Here is a 21,082-nt window from a genome sequence, read left to right as displayed (position 1 = left end):
CTACTGCAGTGGAAAGTCCACTCAGGCATTTTCCTGTTGACTCAGGAAGGCAGATTAAGAAGATACCTGACTCTGTGCCCAAATGAAAAAGTAGGGATTAACTTTTTTGAGTCCAACCCATATTTGAAGCTGTGTAGGCCAGAGCCCCAAAAGGAAGGAGAGGTGAAAATGGAGAAGAAATGACAGATGTCAGACACTACAGAGCAGAGACTTGTAAGCCAAGAATAAGAGGGGAACCCAGTGCTGAGGCATAAAGAGAAAGACAATGTTATTGGGATAGAGTAAGTCCAGGGAGAGGTTTAGAAGCAGGAGCAGCAAGGACAGGGCCATGAAAAGCATATAGCAAAACCACATCCTGGTATGTTCCATCCTTGCTGGAACACAGACAACAGGCAAAGACTTTGATGAAATCAAGCCTGAAAAGGTCAGCCACAGCAACACTGGGTGCCAAAAGCTACATTGCTGTAAGTAGCCCATCTGGAATTGCATCAAAGCTTTGTGCACAGCTCTTTTACTCAAAGTCTGGGTAACTTTGTTAAACCTAAGAACAGAGGAAAACCTGTTGTGTCAGGTAATGCTGCCCTCCTCCAGCTCAAATAACCAGCCACTAGGTGTTTAGTGCAGGAGGATGCACAGAATGTGGGCAGCAAAAAATCTCAAGCCACAGCTGACAAGTGACAGAAAGAGAAAAGAAGAGCATAAGTATATGTTCATATTCTTGGGCCTGACAGTAGTCAAATAAAATAAAAAGCCAACATTTTATTTTTCAAAAATGCCTCATGATAGATGCCATTAATTAACCTCTTCTGTGTCAATACAATTTTGTAAGAAAACAACTCTGTATTTTGTACTTGATACAATCTTTGTATGTTTTATAAAGAATATTACAGACTGTAAAAGTGCCATTGATACAGTCAGTATTATACAGGAGCACTGCTTGTATTTTGGACACACTAGTAAACACATCTGTGCATGTTTCAGTGAGTTTCACAGGTGCCTATCCAAAGCTGGTCCCCTACAGGCCTCCAAGCCAGCTCATCTCGCCCCCATTGCTGCTCTCTGTTGTACTTAACATCCTCTTCAGCCTCAGCATGCAGATCTTTGGGTTTGTGGTGGTCCAGAAGCAGCCTTGGTATTCCAAGACCGATATACACAGGTAGGTCCCCTTTCTGGGACTCTGGATACCACAGGGTTGACCTAGTGGGGCAGGTCTGCATGAAACTATTGATCAGCTTAACTGCAGGCCTGATGAGCAGCTGCAGCAGACCCTGTGCTGCCCACAGGGTGCAAACACTTCAACCAGTGTTGTCTGAGGTCCCTAAACCCTCCAGCAACCTGCCATGCACAGTTCATGTGGTGAGAATGCTTCTGCTGAGCACAGAGAGGATTTGATTGCAGGAGAGACCAGGTTTGAGCTCAAGCTCTGACAAGTTCAGCAAGCTCAACCAGTGGTGAGATTGAGGGCACTGCCAATAACCTATATCATGGCTGAGAGGGAGGATTCCTGATAGTTAATGGTGGAAGCTGGGGGAAAGAACCAGGACAATGTTCATTTCCTGACCAGTGTGACACTCTTTTTCAGTGCCTGCCTGTCAGTGAACAACCATGAGAGGAATTCATCCTCCAGCCTGGGGCTCCATGGGGCAAGAGATGGAGCCCATGAGCAAACAGACAATGGCTTCAAGAGCTATGAAAACACCACAGTGTGGTTGCTGAGTACCATCAATTGCCTCATTGTAGCAGTAGTGTTTTCCAAGGGAAAGCCTTTCAGGCAACCCATCTACACCAACTGTAAGTATGGGGAGAGAAGAAGAGATATATAAGTCAACTCAGGAGGTCAGCTTAATAGGGAAAAATTAAACTTGACCCAAATTATGTCAGCCAAAAAATCAGGAGAAAGACTGTCCTGTGAAGGGAAGATGAGCACGTATGTTTGTGACAGGTCCAGAAGCTGCAGTGAGTCATGGAAGAGCTGTTCTTTTTCTCTGTGGGACAAATCCTGCAGCATGCTCTTAGACAAAATTCTCTTCAGCTTTTTTTTTTCTTTTTCTTTTCTTTTTTTTTTTTCTGAAGAGTTAAAATAATGCTGCAGGTTTCATGGCTTTGATGTTTTGGTATAGTAATAGTGAGGAGGGGACATTCCTCCTAGAAAGCAGAAAAGTGGGTCATCAGTGTCCTAGAACAAGGTAAAACAAAAATGAGTGGGTGAAGGATGAAGTTCGGTGCACGCCAGCTGAAGAGAAAATTAATTTACTCATCATTGGAACATTTGCCTACAGATGGGGAAGGAATAGGTTCTCCATTACTTAGACTCTTTAGATCCTGATCAAGAGCAAAGTCTTGACATAACTGAAGTTGGAGGCAGCATTCCTAATCATATTAACAAGATCGAGATTACATCCTGGACATTTTTCTGAATCACAGGATTTACTGTGATCAGAGAGAGACTCACTGGAAGGCTGCAAAGCTTCTCAGATGTGAAAGGTCAAATCGAATGTTCAAAATACCCATTTGGTGTTTTAAATCAGTGGCTACAATGCTCATCCCACACTTGACTGAGTAAAGCTGGGGTTTTACTCTGTTGATTTTTCTTTTGCTGAAAATTTGTTTCTATCTCATGCATTCTTTTGATGGCTGTGTAACACAGAAAATTATTACAATCTTCTACAGTAAAGGCAAGCAGTTGAGATTGCTCATAAACCTGTGGGTTTCTTTCTTTGGTCTTATCCCTTCAGATGTGTTCATACTGGTGCTCATAGGGCAGCTGGGCATTTGCCTTTTCTTGATGTTTGCTGACATTGATGATCTCTACTCCAAGATGGATGTGAGTATTGTTCCAGAGGGGATTTTTTTCCTACTGCCAGTCCACTTTAAGCACACTGGGATTGTTTTAGCAAAAGGCACAGACTTTTGCAGGGAGACATGGCACCACTAAAGACAAAATTTAAAGAGGTGGATTTTAGATGATGGGATTGTAGAAACTTCTGGAAAATGGTGACTCCAAACTAGTATCTGTGCCTTCAGCAGAACAGCTACACATGTAATTTTGATTGTTTCAGCACATTGTTCAAGCAACAGAGGATGACATCACTAAGCTTATGATGTGTGGTATGTTGGTGGCTTGTGAAGCCAGGAGCAGAACAGGGCTGGGCTCTGCCAGTTTAAAATAAAGCACCATGTTCTTGTGTTTCCCAAGCAGTGCTACTCTGAACAAAGGTCCTCTTGCCAGGATCTGCCAGCTGGCACTGAGAGCAGTAGTTCCAGTCCCCAATCTTTTCAGGCTCCCCGTTTAAATCTCAGAGAGCCTGCAGTTTCCCAAAGCAGAATTTGGGTTTAAAACAGTTGTAGAGAGAGACTAGTGGGGCTGTCTTGGCAAGAGAGGGTCTATCTTGGTCCTTGATCAGTAAATACCAATAAGGCTTGACTTATGTAATCTGGCAGAATGCAAGCTGGGAGTTACCTTGTGCCAATCCATCCCAAGGGAAAGATGAGGGAAGGATAAGATCTACATCAGCTGAAGGATGGGGTTGTCAGTGGGCCTGACAATTAGTGTGTTGAGGCTGTGACACTCTCACAGTCTTGCTGTAGGAGTCACAGGAACAAAACAACAAAAGCACCATACAAAGCTATTTTTTCTGTACATTTGCAGAGCAATGAAATGCAGTGGCTTTGAGTCACAAGTGCTGAACACGATGCAGCTTCCAGTCCTGTATGTTTGTATGCCAGTTAGCAAGTCGGTTTAGAAATGGAATTAATGAAACATGGAAAGAGAAAGAGAGTCAAAGGGTCTGGATCTCGACTGTAAATGCCCGCCTAAAGTTGCCTCACTGTGTAACTATTTGCAGAGCCCGGCTCGGCGGGCAGACCCCGTTAGAGAACCTGCCACGAGATGGCACTTTAAAGCAAGTCATCGTCCTGTTGTGGACCCTAGTGGCCCAGGACATTTTTCAGCGCGGCAGCTGCAACGGGATAAAATGCTTTTGGGGAGAACTGCAAAACTCCCAGCTCAAGCAGTCTGGAGGGAATACACTGGAGTTGCTGAGAAGAGAAAAGGAGGTAGTAGCAATAAAAACCTCTGCAATAGCCTAGCCCTGGAGAAACTGCTGATCCAAATTTTGGATCTGAGCTGCATCTCCAAAAGCAGTTGAGCTACAGCCAGAAAACCAGTCCCATCTATGGGAAGCTGGAACTGGGTTTGGAGCTGAAATACGAAGTTTGAATATTTTTTAATATTAGAAAGTAAAAAGGCAGTTAGAATTCCTCTTGCAGCACTAAAGAATGGCATTCTCTCTTTTCTCTACTTCATCATAGATTTAAAAGCATCTTTATCAGTAATTCCTCAAGACAAGTAGCAATATTAGCTCATCAGTAGGGTAAGCCAGTTTGGGAGTCTGGCTTTTCACGACACAAAGCTGCTGAAGGGTCTGGAGCAAAAGTCATATAAGGAGTGGCTGAGGGAACTGTGTTTGTTTAGTCTGGGGAAAAGGAGGTTCGGGGGAGACCTTAATTCTTTCTACAATTACCTGATGGGAGCTGTAGCAAGGTGGGTGTCACTTTTTTTCTCCCATGTAACAAGTGATAGAGAGGAAATGGCCTCAGGTTGTGCCAAGGGAAGTTTAGACTGAAGAGTAGGAAAAATTTCTTAACTGAAAGGGTTACAGATGGGAACAGACTGCTCAGGGAGGTGGTTGAGCCATCATCCCTGGAAGTATTTAGAAGTGTAGTTGTGGCACTTAGGGACATGGTGGACTTGGCAGTGCCAGGCTTATGGTTGGGCTCAATGGTCTTTAGGGTTTTTTTCAACCTAAATGATTCTGTGTTCTATTACACAAGTACCCACCAGTGTTTACTGTGGACATGTTGCTGAATAGCTTCTCCTGCTTTTTTCCCAGCTTGTGTGCACCCCTACCACGTGGCGAATCTTCATGGTGATAATGCTTGCAGTCACATTTGCTGTGTCCTTCCTTGTCGAGGTGAGTGTGCTTCATGGGATGTGCTAGTCAGCACTAATTGGAGAGGCAAAATGGTCAAGTCTTGCTCTTTCTCCCTCCTCCTCAGCCCAGTTTGTGAATGTCTAGTAAAACAGAAATAATTGCTGCTACCTCACCCTTTTTTTAAAGCCCTCCATCTGAATGATCAGGGAATGCAAGGCTTGGCCACCTTTTCTTTCCTCTGATGAGGGGGATCTATCAGGCCCTGCCCCAGACTAGAAAAATATGGGCAGTCTGTAGTGCTTTCTACCCAGATCCTGAGGACTCTCAGGGGGAGCTGGTCACAGTTCTCTGGTGGAGAACTCTGGTGGAGCTGATATGAAATGTGGTCAATGAAAGGCTGTTTAAGGGATGTGGATGAGCAGGGCAGGTGGGAGACCTGGGTCTCCACTATTTGTCCCATGTGTGTACTCTGGATGAAGAGTAAACTGCTGTCCAGGTCCTCTTAAAGCTTCTTTTTGCTTTTACCTTTACAGGAAGCTGTCATTGAGAACAGACCCCTGTGGCTGCTTCTGAAAAAGACCTTCCGGTACCACTCAAAGAGCCACTACAAGAGGCTGCAGCACATGTTAGAGCAGGACTCAGCCTGGCCACCTTTGAACGAAACCTTCTTCTCAGCTTCTGTGGCAGTAACAGTAGAGGGAAATATAGGAGGCCATAGCAATCCAACATTTGACAGCAGTGAGGACTCACTCTGAAGGAAACTGCAGTGGACCCATGTCCAGGACAGTTGCATTTGACCTTAAAAGGACTCAGTGACTTAAAAAGAAGAAGGACTCACTCATTACTGTTCTCCCATTCTAGGAGTAACCAGCTTTTGCTTACACCTAAATTAACCGGAAGCACAAAAGCTGCTGCAGTAACATAAAGCCACGATGGTGTTTCTCTGTCCCCTTGCTCATGCACACGTCTGTCAGCTGTAAATCAAACACCTTGCTGAATATCGTTCAAGTATTTGTGGTTGAAACAAATATCCCTGCATCCCTCTGTTGAACTGCATTATGTAATCCCTAAGGGTGGGGGATCCTCCGCATGAAAAGCAGCTAACTGCAATAGCAGCACTCCTCTGGGCAGATCCCCTTTGAGAAAATGAGAAGAACTTATTCCTGATAGAGGCTGCTGAGCATAGGCATTCCTGGGATTCCTCATGGGGTTTCAGATACTGCTACTTGGTGTCTTGCATTTTTGGAGGTTTTAACCCTTCTGGCAATACTTGGCTTCCAGAGCTGGAAGGAGCTGCAAACAGCCAAAGCTTTCTAGAAGTGTCCACTCCCAGCACCATTGTGCTCTTCCCATGACTGGAACAAAAAGAGCTCTCTTGCTAGCTCACTGCTACCAGGAAACCTGTTTGCCCTCTTAGTTTTTGGCAAGTGATACTTGCATTTTATGGGAAAAAAATTTTTTGACCTGCAAAGCAGGATGATTTCATTATTTAACAGTTTTTTGGTGGGAGTATTTTTTCAGGATATCCATTTAAAAACTGTAGAATGGAACATGCATTAATTGCAAATTGTGATCTCATCCTGTGGGTCTTCAAGGACCCACTGTCCCTTGTGGTGTGAGTTTGCTTTACTAGGACAGCTGCTGCACAGCTGGGCTGCCTCCTGACATCAGCTTTACCAGTGCCAAAAGAAGCAAACATTGAAGGGGTTATTACCCTCAAGGACCTAAGGCCTGAAAGAAAAGATGTGGAGCCAAATAAGTCTCAAAATAATTTATTTTAAATTCTGTGGCATGCTCTTAAGTTGAACCATCTGAGGTTTTGTCTCTGGTTTCTCCATAGTTGCAGATGCAATCCATCCATCAGCTCATATCCCTCATCTGTTAACCTTTGATGGTGACTTTTACTCACTTTGCTGTGCTGTGTTTGCCATACATAAATGCAACAACACTGCACATTCCCGCAAGTGTTACCTGCTTAGAAAAATGCAGCTTCTGCCTGCACATATTCTCTTAGCCCACTGATGTTAATCTGCCTTTCTCCTCACTACATTTTGCAATCTTCATCCTCAGCTGGGTAAAACAACAAGACAGTCAACCAGAAGGGCTTTGGACCAAGAGGAACACTTCCTTCTGTGGATGAAGTGTGCAGGGGAGCTGTGCCTTCTGAGTTGACTGCACAGTTTGTTTTCCACAGTTGGAGCTTACCCCTGCTTTTACTGGGTGGGGTTGAGAAGCACTTTATTATTGGAAGCTGTATTTTCCCACTGTTGTGTGCTAAAGCACTCTTGTGCTGCTACAGAAAGCCAGGAATTGGCCAAGTTTGGAATAATGAGAAAGACTTCCTTTGATTTTTTAGACTTAAAAAGTAGCTTGGGAAACAAAGAGCAAATCAGAAGAAATTATTAATTGTTTTGAGTCAACATATCTGCACCAGAGTAGAGTCTGAAAATAATCTAGCTTGAATCTAAAAATAACTAAGAAAATAAATAAATAATAGCTAAGAAGAAAAAAAAAACCGAACAAACTCAACCAAACAATACTTCAACTTGAACAAAACATTTATTTGACTCAAAGCAATTTTTTTATCTGTTTTTGACAAGTTTGGCATAAGCAAATGGAGTAAGTACCTTCCTACTTAAGTAGTTTACCTAATAGTAAATGCCTGTCACAAAGCCACACAACTTGCTACAAACTAGAAATGTTTCATATTAATCCCTAAAAGTGTTTCCAAAGTTTTCATGGGTTCTCAGTTCACAGCAAAATCCACTGGAAGGGGAAGGCTAGATGATCTCTGCATTCCTTACAGCTTGAGGCACCAAAGAGCAGGTTAATGGAGTTATTCCTGAGAGCCTGTCTTTCAGATACAGTAACATTTTTATTGAGGTCAAAATTCACTGTCCTATTTATGAACTCCCTCACAAAACTAATATGTTGCTAAATGCGATACAGTGACAGCTGCAGTAGCATTGCTGACCGGGCATGTGATTTATATTTAGATACCCCTGACACTATAAAAGTATCAAGTCTTGGCAAACCTGTGGTAATTGTTGGGTTGACAGGATAAAAAACTGCTTGCCTGATGCTGAAATACAGCCTTACATGCAAGAGAACAGAGTTCAGATGCTAGGTAATGTTTAACCCCTGCCACTCTAAGCACTCTAATCCCCTCTGCCACTTTTACCTCTGCTCCTTTTCAGAGGTTGGTAAGTCAGGGTAGCCCTTTGTGGGACACTTATGAAGTTTTCACCTGGGTGCTTTGGGATGGGGGGACTGGTACTTCATAGACATGATCCTGGGGGGAAAGCTGGTGAACCTCTTTTTTGGCTATTAGCCCACATTCCTGGCAGAAGGTTGCAGGGAAGAAGAGGAAGCTAAGGAGACGCTGCATACTTGTAACAGCTAAATATTTCCCTTATGATGACTGTGTCCCTTCTTGGAGAGTCAAAGACTGATGTCCTCCTCCTCTGCTGTTGGCCCTTATTCCTGGCAGAACTTTTCCTGTGGACAGGGATATCTTGCCTCCTGACTGAGCAGCGGCAAAGACCTGGAGTGCTCGTGCTTTGTGCAGCTGCTAGGATCTCAGCCAAATCCTAACTACCCTTTCATGGAGGCTCTTGATAATGATCTTGAGTGGAATTTTTCGGTACAGCTAAGGCATACTCGTTCCTCTTCAACAGCCTTGGTTTAGCTTTTAACAGCCAAGGCACCAGAGAAATGCTGCTGCTGCTGCTGGGCTTGCTTGTGGCCTCAACAGTAAAGCACAAGTGTGTTTTAGAACAGAGGGAAATATCTGCAAAGTTGCTAATTTCAATTGCTTTATTTGCCACATAACTTCCTTTTCTCCTATGACATAGACACAAGATGTTTTTTTTCCTGCATAGATAGGGACACACTGCAGGACTGATCTTCCTCTACAGAGGACAAAACAAATGCGTCTTGTGGATAAGAGGGGAAGTGATTATGGATGGTTGTTTGCTAAGCTTGCATATGGAAATGCCAGGCATGTGTTTCTGCACACAGGATATTGTCGTGTCTTCTGTGTTCACTTTACTGGGCTATGGATGCTACAAGAGTGTCCTTAAAAGGAGAGAGACCTCTGAAGGCTGGGACTCTAAATTAATGTGTGCCTGAACTTTTAGTGGAGTATGTTTGAAACCCTAAAAAATACATGAAAAGTCCCAGGGCTCCTGAAATTGGTTAGATTTGATGTTACCAACCTTTCAATGCCCTCTGGAGAGGGGTTTTGAAGAGAACTCCAGTGTGGCAGTCTGAAAAGTTTATTTAATTTGAACTTTGCACTTCCATCCAAGGCTGAAACTTCATGTTTGAAATATTAATGGTCATGCCTGGAGGCAGACTGGTCCTCATAAGCTTGTGGTATTTCAGTCCAGATACAGCTTCACTGTCCAAAGGCTGGCACCCTGATTTAGTGTCTGTCTCTTTGTCCTAGTGAATGTCGAAGAATGTATTAAATTTTCAACGAGGGACCAAATTTGTCAGATGAATAATTCATTTCAGTTCCAATCTTTACGCAGAAAGCACTTTCACTGGCTATTTTAGTTCCACTAGCTCTACAGAATAGTCTGCCACTACTTCAGAGAAGCCAAGGGGTGGGTAAATCTCAAAAAAGCTTAATCCTTTGGTGTTAGTTAGGTATCACAATAACCAGTATTATGCTCTCAGATATCTGTGGGGCTTGTAGCCTGTTTGAACATAACATACAAAAGTGAGTGATGACTGTTGTTATAAGTCTGACACAATGTAGAGTAGCAAAAAGTATGGAAGTACAAGGAAATCAAACCATCATTTCAGCAGTAGTCTAAGGTAATTACTGCTGGCCTCACAGACCATTACTTTCTCTTTACAATTTTCCTTTCTCCAAATAGTTATCATATTCACAGTGACTTTCCTAAATCGCAAAATATTAAAGACTTCTATGCTAATTTATTCTTCCCTCCCTCCCCCCCTCCCCCCCACTCCCACACACATTTGGGTATTGTCTCCTGAGCAATTACATAACATCAGAAATGTTATAGTCACCTCTGCTAGATGGCTGTGCTGGGAAATCACATGACTTACAGTCCCTCAAGTCTGACTTTCCGTTCCCAGCATAGTTGCTGCCAAAGACGAATTGGTTATTAACAGTTTCTAGTTACAGACAGGTGTAAGCTGATAAGCTCTTCCCCAGCAGCCAGGAGGAATGTGTCCTGGGGTGTCTCAGGCATGGCATTGTCAGCCAAGCGAGGGAGGGATTGTCTCCTCTGCTCTGCACTGGGGCGGCCTCACCTCGAGTGCTGGGGGCAGCTTTGGGCACCACAATGTAAGAAAGACATGAAACTATTAGAGAGCATCCAAAGGAGGGCAATGAATGGTGAAGGACCTTGAGGAGAAGCTGAATGAGGAGCAGCTGAAGGCACAGGGTCTGTTCAGCCTGGAGGAGACTGAGGAGACTCAGTGCAGTTTCAGCTTCCTCCTGAGGGGAAGAGAAGGGGCAGGCACTGATCTCTTCTCTCTGGTGACCAGTTACAGGACCCAAGGGAGTGGCCTGAAATTGTGTCAGGCTAGTTTTAAGCTGGATATTAGAAAAAGGTTCTTCCCCCAGATGGTGGTTGGGCACTGGAACAGCCTCCTCAGGGAAGTGGTCACAGCACAAAACCTGGCAGAGCTCAAGAAGAGTTTGGGCAATACTCTCAGGCACATGGTGTGACTCTTGGGGATGGTGGTGTGCAGGGTCAGGAGTTGGACTCAGTGATCCTTGTGGGTCCCTTCCAACTCAGCATATTGTGTTTCTGTGAAGTTCAGATATGGAGGCTAATAATGCCCTAAAACAGCCATGGAAGCCTTCGAATAGCAAACAAACCCTTTAAATGGGTGTTTAAGACTCCTGGATGTTGTAATGAGATGTTCTCACCTCCTCCCACACTCAGTCTCTCCTGACTTGTGTTATGTCCATCCCCTGACTTGTGTTCCATTCACATTTGCAGACTTTAAACCACTTCTATGTGTTCTAAGTCTTTACCCTCATGCTGTTGCTGAGCAACGTTGAATATTCAGTGACCATCATAATCCTGTCAATCATTTCTGTTGGCTTAACAGTATGCCCTGAGACAGGTGGATCTGCTGCACAGCCTGCCAGCTCCCCATCCTGCAGTCTGCTAGCAATTCCCTCTATCATACACACAAGTAGCTATTGATATGTTCTTTCTGGTTATAGTTTAATTCCTGTGAATTTTGCAAAATGATGGACAGCAGATAGCATTGATACAGCATTGATACAGATACAGATGCATTGATAGATTTTTTAGATTTTTAGTAATCTGCTATTACTGCAGATGCAACTCCCAACTGGGGGTCTTGAAATTTCAAGAGTTTAAGAAGACCTGATACCTGCGGCTTGTAAGACTCACTCACAGTGCAGTGATTTTGCTTCCTATGGTAATTTCCCGAGGACTGACTCCTCTTAAGGTTGGCTAAATAACAGGTCTTGACAGCAAAAAGAAACATGGTCCCCATGCAGCCAGATGAAATTTCCTGGTGCTTCCAGTAGACGTTGCTGAATGCTCTTGCTGAGAATTTGGAAAACATTCTCTTGATTTCTGACCCCACTTCAAAAATACCCAGCAAAGGTAAAAATCACATGGAGAAAGGATATAACAGAGAAAAAAAAAGGTGAAACTCTGTGAATGGAAATACAGATGGGAAGGAGTGATAGGAGTCTGGCAGGGAACAGTTAGTCTCTCAGGTCTGGAGATTAGACGTGCTGCTCCCCTCTATTCTCAAAATTTAAAAGCAAAATTGAACTGGGGATTCCTGACTCCTGATAAATGTCTTATTAATCTTAAGGAAGACATAAGGGTTAGAGGTTCAACACTGAGAATTGCAGTTCCCTCAGATGGCATGATGTGATTAGAGGTGGTGGAAGGGGTGAAGGGATGGCAGCTCTGCACTGACCTGTTTGTCATGATCACATGCTGCTTTCAGACCCAGGCACAGCCGCAAGTTCATTGCTAAAATCATTGTTCCTGCACTGAGTTACTGGGCAAGACTCAGCCTTTTGAAAAGTTCCTTGAGAAAGTGAAGTGCTATCTGTGGAGTGCTGCCCAGGAGCACTTTTATTGCTGCCTCTCACTGATCTTGGCAAAGTCCATGTGAAGAGCTGGGGCTTTTGCCAGCACAGGTGTGTTGGCTGCACATCACATTTTTGTATCTCCAATATCTGTAGGATGAGTAGCACTCCCACGCTGAACAAGTGCTCAGAGATGCCAGTGTACCTTTGTACTTAAAGTATTCCATCGTTTTGCAATTGCAACTTTTAAATCAAGATAAGGCATTCTCTCTAATGGCCTTGCAATGACAATTAACTTCATCATTATCTCAGGAGATTTAATTGTGTGAATTAGATTGCAATAACTGGCAAAGCACAGATATTTAACTAAATTAGAATTTCTGTGTTTCTTCTTGCAATGGCAGTTTTGTAATGATAGTCTTTACAACTTGGTGGTTCTGTTGATGTCCTGTAATTGTTGAGCACAAATAAACCTTCTACTAAAGGACTGCAGATAGCAATGCTACAGTTAAGGGGCATGACTCTGGCGTGAAGCAGGAATTGCTCCTTGAAGGCCAAGGGAGATATAGGGGCATGAATTGGAATCAAACAGAAAATTAGATCCATGTTCCCACCACATCTTGTTCTAGGTTAACTTGACAAACTCACATCCTAACTTTTAATGAGTGATATGAAACCTCCCGGGATAACCTCGTGTCCAGTTTCCGTGCTGTTAGCATGGCCCCTGAATTGTAACCTCCTGTTTCATGTTGAGTACTGGTGTTTCAACTCTGCAGTTGCTTTCCCATCCACAGCAGCCTCCCAGGCTGCACCACCTAACTGAGGAGCATAAAAAAGTTCAGGTCACCATCTTTCCTCACCAGCCTGTATAATGAGCTAACATGTTGAAATGTATCTGGAATTGCACAGCAAAGAAGGAATTGGGCAGAGGGAGGCGAGGTGGGCAGGGCAGCAAGAAGTGTGGACACAGCTTGTATGATGCAGTAATGATGCATCTGTATCTGCAGCATCTGTCATGATACAGATGAATCCAGTAATTTGTGTCAAGAGTCAAGAACAGCTTGGAAATTTAATTTCACAAACAAGCAACTAGATAACAATTCTGGACTTCCAAGACCTGCTTCCTGGCTCTGCTATAGGCTGCTTACACAATCTTGTCAAGCAGCGTGAGAGTGGTTTTTATGGAGTCTAGACACATGGCTCCCATCAAGGTATGTGCTTTATCTCCCAGCCTCAATTCCTCATCCATAAAATAGGGGTTATAGCTATTTTTGCCTCCCAAAGACATTGAGATGAGCAATAGTTAGGGTGATGGGAGATGTAAAGGCCTTGGGTAGGTTTTCCTGGTCAGGGTGTTTTATGCACACTAGGCAAATGAAGCTGAAGATGTTCACTTGGAGAGAGAGGTTTAAAGGGCTGATCTTTAGGCTGTTGTTTTTCAGCCAGTATTATTTCTAAGAAGCACTGGTTTAAAATAATATAGTGTAGAAGACTACTGATACTGTGTGTGTCTTGAGACTTAATTTACCTGCCCAAAACTTGTGCACAAGAAAGTTCATTTTTGTATTGTTCTACAGGAATCTTGTTACTTAGTCCCTGAAGACACATTTCTTTTAGGTGGAAAAAAGTTCTGTCTCCCCTGTGATGCTGTCCTGATTGATGGAAGCTGCATTGTGAATGAAAGGATGTTCTCAGGTGCAGCACTGGAGATAGAAATGCTAAGGTTCTTTGGAAGGAAGATGTCTCTGTCTGTTTTGACAGCAAATTATTTACTATTTATTAGTGTAGCTTGCAGCAGGAGGAAGAAAAATTGTGGCTTGAATAATTCACAGTTGTCTTAAGCTTTTGGACACTGCCATTGTGTAATATTCATTTCTTATACACATTAAAAACAAGTAGCATTAATGTACTGTTAGGAGTAGAAAGTGAAAACACTCAAATACATTGAATATGTATTTTTTTAGTTTTTGAATTCTGATGTTGCAGCAGTTCAGCTCAAGCACACAAAGCAGAAAGGCCAGTGTTAGCCCTAAATATCAAGACACTGCAAGACATAAACTTGGTTCAGGGACAAAATGTGACCAAGCTCCTCATACATCATATTCAGTAAAACCTATCATAGCATGGGCGGGAGGTGGCATGAGAAGGAAAGGCGCTGCTCTTCTCCCTGCCATGTTCTGGCCTGGAGGGGTTCAGGATCTCTACAGGTCACTATCTTGTCATTTTTTCTCCTTCTTTGTCACCCTTCTTCTCGAGAGAGATACCCAGGTGTGTTTGGGGAGGCAGAGTGCAATGGGTGTCCCTGCTTCCTGCGCAGCTCCTTCCCTCTGAGGAAGGCACCTCCCACCGCAGTGCCCAGGTGTAGCCACAAAGGTCGCTGCTAATTCAAGGCAAACAGAACTCAGCAGCAGCCTGAGTGCTTTTAATTACCCTGAGGGCGTTAGGAGAATATGCACAGGGCTGTTCAATTATGTCATTCTCAGCACAGTTAACAAATATTCTTAATCTAGTCAATAGACCTTTTATCTTGTAAATGTTAGGATAATGCTCCTTCTGTTGAAATTAAGTGTTGCTGATGTTGGTGCTTGTCAAATCTCACCTACCTTCTGCAAAATCCATGAGACCACAGATCAGAGTTGCAAAGCTCACATGTCTTTAAGGACCTCCTTAAACCCTGGCAGGCTACATCTTAATTCCAAGCCTAAAGACCATTGAAATCCTAAAGGAATAATCATATAAACATTAAAGTCGACTACATTCAAAATTGTACTGTTTAATTCATATTGCAAAATACAAAAACTGACTTCAGCACTTCAGTGCATGTGATGCTGAACTCAAAATGTTGATCAAATCATACACCCCATATCAACTCCCGGGATCATTAGTAGTTATTAGTACACCAGATACTTCAACACCACAGAGATAATTATGCCATAATGAATGAAAGAAGAAATTCATTGCAAGAGGAGAATAATCACATTCCCAATACTTCTTAAGAAAGCAGAGAGGAAATTACTATCTGATGCAAATTAATGAGATGAAATTAATAAGTGTCAACCAATAAAATACTCCTCCAGTGGGACCAGATTGCAGGCACGTAGTACAATCTCTCCTTGGCCCCCCTCCAGTGCTGCAGGGAGGCCCCACTGAGGAGGTGCACGTTGAACAGGCTCAAAGCCCACCAAAAGGCACGCAGCTCAAGCAGAGCCAGAGTGACTTCCACCAAGGTACTCTTGCAGGCAGTGTCTCACATAAGCAGCAGTACAAAACTGGATCTGTGTGTCAGAATAAATTCATGTAATTAAAACCATCCTCTGTAAGGTATCACAATGTAAAGCTCTTTTTGCTTTTTTGTCCAATGTGCATCCGGCTCAGAACATGCTGGTGACTTGCCAAGAACACGAGGAGGAGCTACTGCTGTGTGCATGGATCTCATTAGCCTATTTGCATAATTACTCTTTCTTAAATGTTCACATTTTTAAATGTATTGTAAGACTAGCTGTCAGCTAAGCTCAAAACTGTGAGGCAGTAAAGGAATTAAATTCTACTTACAAAATATCCTATTGTATGTTTAAAAAGATAGAAATATTTGTTGGTTTTATGTGATACTTAGCAGCTTCACGGTGTCTCTCAAGTATTAATTAATTAATAAGCCCATTATGATCAGGCTGAGAACAAGGTATAATGTGCTGGAAACAGAAAAGGCTTTGATGGCCCAGAGGGACAACAGGTCCTGGATTCATTGTGCTTTTTAATAGAGCTGCTTGTTTCCAGCTTCATTTCACTGTGCCTGCACTAGTAACAGGGGAAGCTAGTGGTGATCAAAGATAAATATATCTATTTAAAGTTCTCCTTAATAGGCCAGACTAAATGGTAATGGGCCATGTTGTGGTCTGTCAGACACACACTGTCAGCCAGCAGCATCTTATGGGGGTAATGTGCATGTATGAAAAGAGAGGACTCTGATAAATAACTTCTGTGATGAAATTACTGTGTCTTCACCCAGCCCAGCCTTGCACGTCTTCAGTCTGAACTGCGTGCCCAGGAGGGAATAAACCTCAAGGCTGGGCTGAAAGAGAAAAGAAAGAACAGAAAGAAGTTTCTTTCATAGAAAGAAACTGGGGCATGAATCTGTGAGTTATGCTGAGGCATGGTGTCAATAGGAGTAACCAATTTACCCATTTTTAACACCAGGATGGGAGGGACAAGGAGCTGGTGCCTGTGGCTATGCTGATGTAAAATCTACAGCCGGAAGTGAAGCTGGGGCTCCTTATGGCTCTTTCAAATTGCTCCCAGGGTCATTGGAAGCAGGCTAACAGTGCTTATCCACCCCTGTGAGTGAGCAGCATCAGCCTTAGCAGATGCACTCCCTTTCCATACTGCAGCCTCACAACCCTTCTGCAAGGGCACACTGCCAGGATTTTTGAGATCCCTGCTGTGAGTTGTTTCTTTTCCAATAGGGCTGTTTCTGATCAAACAGCACTTGTTAAATAGGACTCCTGTCCCAGCCCATCAGAGTGTTTTACCATCTCAGTTACTTCACACCAGGCTGAACTCATGAGAATTAATCACTGGGTACTTTTTGGCCCTCTTAAAAGTGGTCCCACTAACAATATGCTTTTAATCAAGTTTCAGGAAATCCCTAGGTTTCCATCCTCTGCCTGGGGAACTGTGTGTGTGGAGGCATAGAGAGCTGTCACCCACTGGTTGTTTTGGATAAGGAAATTCAGGGAAATCCCCTGCATCTGAAAAGGTTTTGAGTGACTCAGCGCTGCCTGCATTTGCTCTCTCAATTTTACTTGGAAACACTGGAGTGTAAAGAAGGGGAGGCAGAGTCTGGTCACTGCTTGCTGAAAGCAGATGATCAGACCATGCTATGGACTTCATCTTCAAAGACCCTTGGGAAGCTCTGTGTTCTGACAGCTGAAAACATAGACCCAACCAGCTTTTTCCAAGCAGAAGGAACAGGATTTCTTGTAACAATACCAGGGAGACAGTGCTATGGCAACGAGGAAATTAATCTTGTTACCAAGGTTCCTCTGTTCACATCACAATGTCACTGTAACTCATCCAATTTCAGTTTCCAGTTTTCCAGGACTGTAGATTCAGAATATTGCATTAAAATTTGTTTATTAAGAGAAAAGCTGGGGCAAAGACTGGAAAACAAGTGAAATATAAAGAAAAACACCAAGATTCCTGGGAAGTATGCTGAGATGACAACTGTGGAGACGATGGTTCATAAACTTGAAATCAGTGGTCTGATTCCATAGCCAGAAGGCAGAGAATATGAAATTGTCAAAAGCAAAACAGTCACCTGTTATTAATAAATCACTTTATCTAGAAAGACACAAAGTTCAGGATGGAATTGGTTTGGTTAATAAAAGACCCAGATAAGATCTCACTTTCCTGACCTCTTCTGGGCTCCTGTGGAAGGAATAGCAATCCTACCTCAATTCCCATTTTGTCCTGGGCTGTGGAGAATAGTCATTGTTTCACAGAAGACTGGGGAGGAACAGTACAACATGTACAGGAAAGAATCACCAGAAATATTGTCCAGCTTTTGCAGACAAGACACTCATGTGGAGTTTCTATACTCATACAGAAATAGCAACTTTATAGTGCTTTTGACCTTAATCAAAACTTTAATCAGAGCTTATGCTGGGGCTGAAATCCTAAAAGGATTTCCACTGGCCCCACTGCAAATGCATGCATATGATTCCTCCCACAAATAAGCCTTGGGCTCATTAAACATTATTAGCTAATGCTGCAAACAAGTTTTCATTGCTTGTAATTTAAAGATGCACAGAGCTCAACAACTAGAGTGATGCAGCAATATGGGATACACATCATAAAGTCACCCCAAGACAACAGCTCTGTGCAGCCTGAAGTTCAGCTGCTGTGTATCTCTTAGCTGACTCGCATCTGCTGAAGATTTAGTGCATAAATAATACTGATATATCAAAATATCCGGACCAGATGTAGGATCACGGTAATTGCATGTGTCACATTGAGTGTGTTGTGCTGTACAAGTTCTTAAATTTCCTCCTAATTTATTGCCCTGTAAATTCAGCATTGAGTTGCTGACTCAGCTTGTAAAGGCTTTAAATCTTAGCAGTGCAAAGCTCACTGTGGACATGCAAATTAATGTTATTAAGGATAACTGATATTAATACTTGAGCCAAGACTCCTGTCCTGTTGTTGCAAATAAACACAGGCTTTTCTTTTTTGTGTGTGAAAAATATTACAGGCTTGCACTCAAATTTGCAAGTCTGCAAGTTTGAAACTCAGGTCACTCCTATGATTCACTGAATACCTCAAAACAATCCCAAGCAAACACAGAACCAATGATCTGTGGCTCTGTGGTTTGTTATTTTAGGTGTTACTTACCTGCAAACAGGTGAAGGGGCTCCTCAGTGCAAGAAAGACAAGGAGCTAACTGAGAGGGTCCAGCAGAGGCCACAAAGATGATTTGGGTCTGGAGCATCTCTCTTATGAGGAGAGACTGTGGGAGCTGGGCCTGTTTAGTCTTGAGAAAAGTGAGAGGAAATCTCATAAATGCATATAAATATATCAAAGGTGGCTGGCAGAGGATGGTGCCAGGCTCTTTTCAGTGGTGCCCAGTGACAGGATGAGTAACAATGGCCATAAACTAAAACACAGACAGTTCCACCTCAATATGAGGGAGAACTTCTTTCTGTCGAGGGCAGCAGAGCACTGGAATAGCTGCCCAGGGAGGTCATGGAGTTCTCCCTCTCTGGAGATGTTCAGAACCCACATGGATGGTTCCTGTGTCACCTGCTCCAGGTGACCCTGCCTGGGCAGGGGGGTTGGACTGGATGATCTCCAGAGTCCCTTCCAACCCTAACAATTCTGTGACTCCATGAAAACAGTTTTAAGGGACAATAGATTTAGTTTAGAACCACATAAGATCTAATGACACAAGCCTCCAAACAAGCCAAGAGCAGCAAGAAACATGTCTTCAAAATTTTGTTCTGCTTTCTCAGGTTTCTCAATAGCTCCTCTTATTCTATCTAGATTGTTTCTCTATTGATTGCAGCTTAGTGAATCATTAGGTGCTGCACTGTAAAGCTGTGATTGCAGTATGTAACAGAAAGTATATGCAGAAAAACACTGCAGAGTTAAAAGGAATTCTTTGCTTTTAGAATCACAGGAGTGATCAGAAAATTGAAAATTTAGTATTTAGAAGAATTCTTACATTAATACATAAGCATAAAAGCAATTTCCTCAGTCATGTGATTTACTACTAACAGGCAGCAAAGTCAGGCTCATTGAAACAGACAAACTGGAGGGTTCCATTCCAGCTTCCATTGCCTGGTGAATGGCAGAAAACTGTAAGGCAAACACAGCTGCTCCCTGTGTAAGCACAGCCAGGGATGGCTGCTTTTGAGTGCCAGGGGGAATTGAATGCTTTTAATGCCTAATAACTGTCTTCTTGTTGGGGATTCGGAAGTAGCTCTGAGGAACAGAGGAAACCTGGGGGCTAGTTCCTATCTACCCCAGGGTATATGGAAGTGTGGTAAGGCTTACGCATCCATTGGGGAGAAATAATGAATGAAGTGATTCTTTCCTCAGGACTTGTGACATAACTACATGAATAACTGGCAAGGCTTTGCAGATGCAGTGGCCACCTCAGTCATGCTTGAAGTGTGCAGAATTAATGCAATTATACACACTTGTTTGTGACAATTTGCTGGGCCAAATTTCAGTGTCTGAACTAGCAGCCTGTGGCTAAAAGCAGGCTGGTATGTGTGAAAATGTGTAAAGAATCAAGTATTGCCACATGAAAATATTCCAAAGGGATGCTGCAGAAGGGTGTGTCCCTGGTTTCCTGGAGGGAAGCTGATGAGGTGGAAGTGAAATGGCACGTTATGACCTCAGTCTGAAACTAAATGTTGTCTTCTTTTTAGTAGGTATATGCTAATACTGAGGTAAAGATCACCTTGGAAGAAGAAGCCTGAAACCATTTTGCAACGGAAAGTCCTCTCATTATTGTCAAGCACTTCTACAGCTTGCTGCCAAAAGTAAGTTGAGAGAAAACAATGCACTTACTTGTCCCCCTATTTTATTTCATGTCAGTGGTGTTCCGTTGGGAGAAAGTGTTTTTCTGCCAGCAGCTGTAATGTTCACATTTTGACAACTCCAGGCAACCTCCCACCATGCCTCAGGTTTAACCTGAACAGCTTGCTTTCTGCATAACTTGTAACACTCAGATGACAGGGGTGGCTGTGGTGCTGTGAGCAGCTGAGCAGTGGAGTTACTCCACGGTCACCTTCTCAATTCCAGTTTAATTAAAAACATCAACCCCATGCCCATGTGCCACTTCCACAGCCAGCAATGGCCTTGCTCAGCAGGGCCATCGGGAATGTGAAATAACCACCTCTAGCAGCAGAGATCTTCAACTCCTGTCACTCAGTCCATAAAATAGCTGGTGCTGGGACAGATTCTCAGATTTTATACTCTCTAGCCAGATTTTCAGGTCGAAGAAACCTTAGGCTGAGCAGTGTTATTGCTGCTGTCATCAACCATCTGTTCTGCACTTGGGAAGCACTTACTGCTGCCTGGCTGCTCTAAAGGCTGCTGCAGAGCATGTGGTGATCACTGGCTTCTCAGAACCTCTGAGGCAGAAAACAGCAGGATAAATATGAAGTTAGAGGAGACCTAAACCCTAAGGGGGGGAAAACCATGTCAAGGTTTTAGAATTGGGATGAGGGCATTTTACAAGTGTCAGGCACCCACCAGGGAGGTCTGATACTGCCTCAGTGGAGCAGTGGAGGCACAACTACTGCCAAGGCAGCCCATTGTTCTTTCTTGCAGCTACTGGTGAATGTGACTATCTTTGACAGGATGTCTCCTGGCCAGAAGTTCAGCCTTGTTGAAGGGTTTCAGAATTGTTCATATATATATATATATATATATATATATATATATATATATACATATATATATTACACACACATATGTGTGTATAAATAAATAAATAAACAAACACAAAAATGAGTAGCATATCATCATCACACAGAAATGAAACAGTAGGGCAGGAGGCCCAGTGAGGCATTTCAAT

General features: G+C 43.2%; 1 protein-coding gene and 1 long non-coding RNA gene across 3 annotated transcripts in view; one reads left to right on the top strand and one right to left on the bottom strand.

Annotated features, from left to right (window-relative positions):
- The window catches only part of ATP13A4 (ATPase 13A4), a 45,060-nt gene extending 36,111 nt beyond the window's left edge, over positions 1-8,949 (top strand). For both annotated transcript variants that reach the window (XM_039556594.1, XM_010406179.3), the window contains 5 exons: positions 982-1,156; positions 1,583-1,791; positions 2,736-2,824; positions 4,893-4,973; positions 5,468-8,949. In XM_039556594.1, the coding sequence (XP_039412528.1) occupies positions 982-1,156; positions 1,583-1,791; positions 2,736-2,824; positions 4,893-4,973; positions 5,468-5,689 (776 nt within the window). In that variant the 3' untranslated portion in view covers positions 5,690-8,949. The remainder of the gene's footprint in view (positions 1-981; positions 1,157-1,582; positions 1,792-2,735; positions 2,825-4,892; positions 4,974-5,467) is intronic.
- Positions 8,950-14,753: 5,804 nt separating this feature from the next.
- LOC104693487 lies at positions 14,754-20,898 on the bottom strand. The gene is made up of 2 exons (XR_752550.4): positions 18,388-20,898; positions 14,754-15,275 (listed from the first exon to the last, which is right to left on the bottom strand). It is a non-coding gene; the product is annotated as an uncharacterized LOC104693487 (long non-coding RNA).
- Positions 20,899-21,082: the final 184 nt, after the last annotated feature.

The sequence above is a fragment of the Corvus cornix genome, chromosome 9, assembly GCF_000738735.6.
Source record: "Corvus cornix cornix isolate S_Up_H32 chromosome 9, ASM73873v5, whole genome shotgun sequence".
Taxonomy (NCBI): Eukaryota; Metazoa; Chordata; class Aves; order Passeriformes; family Corvidae; genus Corvus; species Corvus cornix.
Note: the sequence above shows the minus strand (reverse complement) of the source record. Positions and strands in the feature narration are given on the sequence as shown.